General features: G+C 46.0%; 1 protein-coding gene across 1 annotated transcript in view; it reads left to right on the top strand.

Moving 5' to 3' along the window:
• LOC101852244 (ceramide phosphoethanolamine synthase) overlaps positions 1-5,200 on the top strand; it is a gene marked incomplete at its 5' end in the record, with an annotated part of 18,165 nt that overhangs the window by 1,524 nt on the left and 11,441 nt on the right. The window contains 2 exon segments of the mRNA XM_013082703.2: positions 3,902-4,150; positions 4,945-5,150. Of these exon segments, the coding sequence (XP_012938157.1) occupies positions 3,902-4,150; positions 4,945-5,150 (455 nt within the window).

Below are 5,200 nucleotides of genomic sequence, written 5' to 3' on the forward strand. Positions count from 1 at the left end.
TCTCTAACTTACTATCTCTCTTTTTCTCTCAAACACACACATCAGCACACACACACACACACACACACACACACACACACACACACACACACACTCTCTCTCTCTCTCTCTCTCTCTGTGTGTCTCTCTGTCTGTTTCTCTCTCTTTCAATGTGTCTGTCTATCTGCCTGTCTGTCTGCCAGTCTGTCAGTCAGTCTGTTTGTCTGTCTGTCTATATGTATGTCTGTCTGTCTGTTTGTTTGTCTGTCTGTCTGCCTGTGTGTCAGTCTATCTGTTTGTATGCCTTATTCTTTCTCCCGTTCTCAATATCTATCCACCCATAATTTCATCTATTTGCTCCAAACCCATCCACAACTAAGTCACTACCTCAGAATTACAAAGTTCTCTCTGACATTTTTGGCCGTTTTGAGTTACTAAAACCATAAGGTCAGAAACCAAAATTAAATGCTCGATCTGCTCTTCAAAATCGTAAGAGTATTGTGAGTCGTTATCAAGCTACTTAAAGAATTACATTCGAAAAGCTTGACATAAAATATATCGGAAAGCTTAAAATTTTGACGTTCACATTTCTTAAAACTAATTGTCGAACGGACAGAAATGTGTAATTCTGAGTTACCGAAGTGATAAACTACCTCTAGAAGTATCCCCCCGACTTGCATAAAGATGATCCAGGTTTTTTTGAACAAGTTTTACTGAGGTGGCTGAGTTACGGAAGTTACTGAGGATCATGTGGACAGACAGGATCACCAACGAGGAAGTAGCAAGAAGAACGAGACAGAGCCCAGTCAGAGATGAGGTGGGAAGAAAGCGTTTGCGATGGATTTGATACACTTTCAGGAGGGTCAACAGCTGCATAACAAGGAAAGAGTTAGATTGGAACCTGCAGGGTAAAAGATTAAAGAGAAGACCACGTGGAACCTGGAGAAGAGTCACGGAAATGGGTGTACAGAAAAGTGGAAAGATATTGAGTGACATCAAGCAACTAGCCCAGGATAGGGAAAGGTGGAAAGTGTTTGTTCGTGGCCTATATCCTGATCCAGGGTGAGAAAGACAATGGTGATGATGATGATTATTATGAATTTTATCATGAGCTTAAAGTACTGATTGAAGTTGTCTTTAGGCCTTTCCCAAAGGGGGACATTAACATGTTCTTATGCACAGTAGAACTCTAAATAGGTTTATTTATCAATGTAATGCTCATAACTTAACTGTGCCGGAACAACATAGGGGGAAACGCTGCCTTTTCTTTCCTTATCCTTACTATCGTCATTTTCCTCTACTTCCTTTGTATGTTTGTCACTCTCTTGTGAACTGCTTCCCACTCTCCCTTCTAAAACAATCAACGTTCGGAGCCTGACAGATAAAAGAAGGAAGATATTAGAAACTCCAGCATCCCTCCCCTCCCAATCGGATATCGTCCCTAACCCCCCGCCCCCTTTTCCCATTTCCATCAAGCTCCCCCTCCGACAACATCACATCCTCACCCCATTCCCCAACCTCACTACTCCCCAGCTTTATTTCCACACCCCTCCCCACCCCACTTCACCCCCTTCGTCTTCCTCGTACCCTCCTAAACTCTATGTTTATTCACACACCTTCCCCTCCCTTCCTCCCTTCCCTCCCCATCTCCCCATCACCTACCTCCCCCCTCCCCCCTCTTCCTCATCCTCCCTCGCATTCACCACCTCCTTCCCCTATATCCCAAGTCTTTCCCTCTCCATTGAGATATGTGAGGCAGCGTGGTGGAATCAGGCTCTCGTCAAAATAATCAAAGTGAAGAAACTTGTTTTTTCCTGTTGGTTTGTGAATTTTTATCAAATTTTTGTCCTTTGGCAATACACCTTTCATGCCCATTAAAGAACTCATTTCTGTGTGAATTTTTTTGAAAAACGTTATTAAAGGCACAAAAAAATGTAAAATTTCAGTTACCACGGATTATTAAGATAAGGATTTAACTAATCTTTGGCGGCCATTTTCTCACTAATCTTACCTCTGAAAACAGGTGACCCCCACCTCCTTCAATCGCAAATATCTCGACTTGTATTCAAGATAAATGGATATTTGTTTCATCCCAATAAACACAAGTGAACATCCTTTAAGACTATACCAATAACTCTACATGCCCAAAAATTGACGAGAGCCTGATTCCACCACGCTGCCTCACATATACATTAACAGCTTTCTCCTCCTTCTGCTCTCCAACTTTTCTGCTTGTCTCCCCCATCATCCGTCTATCCTCATGCCCTCCCCTCCTCCACAAGCATCCTCTACCCTCCTCCCTCTGCTCCCTCTGCTCCCTTCTCCCTCATCTCCACATACCTTACCCATCCTTTCCCCTCCACCCTCCCCTCCCCTTCTCCTCTCCCCCTCCTCTCCTCCTCCTTTTCTCCACCACCTTCCTCTCCCCTCCACCCTCCCCTCCCCTCCCTCTCCCTCCCTCCTCCTCCTCCCTCACCTCGCCCACCACTAGCCTCTATCCTCCTCCCTCCACTAGCTCTGCTTATCACTCAAAGCCTCCTCAACCCAGTACCAGAGTTTTAATCCCGCCCTAGACCTTCACTTCCACCCCCTCTCCCCACCACAATAGTTACCAACCCCTCTCCCCCTTCGCCCAACCTCCCTCCACCCCACAGTTGTTGCTCACCCCCTTCATCTCCTTTCCCACCCCCCCATATCCCCACAAAAATAGATACTACCCCCTCTCCCCACCACACTAGTTACTAACCCCCTCACCCCCTTCCCCCACCCGCGTTGTTACTAAACCACTCACCCCACCCCCTCCCTACCACCACAGTAACTAACCTCTGTTCCTCTTTCCCCAACCCCGCCCCACAACCTTAGTGACAACCCTCCTTCTTCTTCTCCTTCCCTAGGCCATCCCCCACCAGTGGCGGTGGGTTGTGAAGGGCTTACGGGCTTGAGCCCCTACCCCCTCCCCAACCACCACCTCCAACTCTATCCCAAAGTAAATGAAAGTTTCTCCATAATGAAATAAGCAGTTGAACCCGTTATGACCGCACGCAATGAACACAGAGCGATCAACCTGCCGGCTTGCTCGCTTATCCAATCACTGTTGTCCCCTTTACAACTATAGTAACCCAGCAGCCAATCAAATGTCTTTAGGGCTCAGCAAAGATGAGCCCTTTTCCCACAGTCCGTCCTTAATGAAACTCTTCTTATAAAAAGGTTGAAGACTGGGAAAAAATAACAGTGTACCGAGGGCTCACGCTCTCCTAGCCCTGACAATGGGGTGAAAGTTTTCGACACACTTTCCCCTACTGACACAGATAGGCCTACCTATGCGCTCATTGGTTCTTTGTTGGGTGCGTTCAAGTTTCTCGACTACACGGCCTAATCCAGTTCATAGAAGTATTATGTTTGAAGTGCTGTGTGTGCAAGTTTGTGTTTGTGCTGCTGAGATTTAACAGTTATAATTTTTTCATGACACGAAAACTAATTAGAGGAAATTTGGAGGTGAATCGGTTTCGTCCCCACCATCAACAAGAATTTAACTAAGAACAAAGAAATTGAAAACAAAGGCAACTCTTCTCGTTTGAATGGTTCTCAAACTGCCGTGACTCACCGTGAGTATAGAAAAACCATCATTGTTTAATTCTTATTGCTTGCTATTTGGTGGTAAAAAACTGGAAGAAACCTAAGCCCCACCCAAATTTTGGTCCACCCACCGCCACTGGTCTGAATGCGTATTATGTGTGATGTTTTTGGTGATTTATAAGTGCGTGGGTGTGTATAAAGACTACATGTATGTTATTATGTACGGGCGTTTGTGTTGAGAAGGGGAAAAGAAATGTAAAGTACTGGGACTAGGTGGTGCAAGACTTCTCTGTAGTGTTTAAACAAACAATATACGTCACAATCCCCCCAACTACCCCATCCCCAGGAGACTGTGGATCTGCGCCGCTGCCGCTCTCCTGACTTACTTCTTGACCATGGACGCCATCTTGTTCAGCCACTTCCGGTCAGCTGACCTGTCCTCGTCTACTAGCGGGTCCATAGAAAAAGGAGAGATATACACACCTTTCACACATCTATCAGTCAAGGGGCTTCTCAATGATCACCCAAGTCAGTTCTTCATAGCCCCCAGTACGGAATACTTTGATATGATCACTCACTTTAGCTCCATTTTCAGGTAAGATTTTTTCTTTTCTTTAAAAAAAATATTCTTTCAGGGTTTTGAATCTATAATTTTTTTTTTTACATTTTAATGTTAGCCTTTCGCTTTTTAAAATTTCTTTATAGGAGATAAAAAGGGGTGTGTGTGTGGTTGCGAGAGTAGGTGGGGGGAAGGGGGGGGGGGAGACAACGTTATTTGCATGCTCCATCGACCATAATTTAGCTAGTTCAGGGGGCAGGATGTTTCGATCATAGTCGATAAGTTAATTACCTAGCTACCCCTAGCGCGAGAATCGGACTCAGGTCTCCTGCTTGTTTCGAAGAAGAGCCCTTAACCGCAACAGCACAAATACCCACACGTGATCTTTGGACGAAAGTTGTGAGTAAAGGCAGTGCTGCTGGGCGTTACGTTCTTTGACTGTTAATATTTTATCCCCCCTTCCATTTCTTTGAGCCTTACCTTCCCTAGAATACTTTTGCCAATGAGCTAAAAAAACAGTCGTGTTTCAACATTTAACAACTAATATTTATTATCTCACTTCGTTTATCACCTTGTGATATACATATTTTTTTCTTCACCTCTCTCTATCACCTCCATCCCCTTCCTCACCTTTTTCTATCCTTCGGCCCCCTACCATCCCCTGTATCCCCCCCCCCTTTCTCATCACTCTCTCTCTCTTCTCCCCTCTCTTTTCTCATCACTCTCCCTTTTCTCCCCTCTCTTTTCTCCTCACTCTCCGTCCTCTTCCCCCACCTCCTTTCACAACCCCCCCTCCCCACAATCCCTCTCCCCTGTCTTCCCCCGGACAGCTTCATCACGCCCAATATGATCTCGTTCGCCCACCTGGTGTGTGGCTTCATCTCGGGCAAGTTCATGTCGTCTGACCACCTGCTGGACCGCCGAGTGGGCGTGGTCTTGTACGAGTACCGGACCTGGCTGGACGCGTTTGACGGCACCGTCCATAGGGCGCAGGAGGGACTGAGACTCAAGTATAACTCTAACCACAAGACCTTGGGTGAGTTATATATTTACGGGTGGGGTTGTGGGGTTAGGGGGGATGGGAAG

The sequence above is a fragment of the Aplysia californica genome, unplaced genomic scaffold (assembly GCF_000002075.1).
Source record: "Aplysia californica isolate F4 #8 unplaced genomic scaffold, AplCal3.0 scaffold00189, whole genome shotgun sequence".
NCBI lineage: Eukaryota > Metazoa > Mollusca > Gastropoda > Aplysiida > Aplysiidae > Aplysia > Aplysia californica.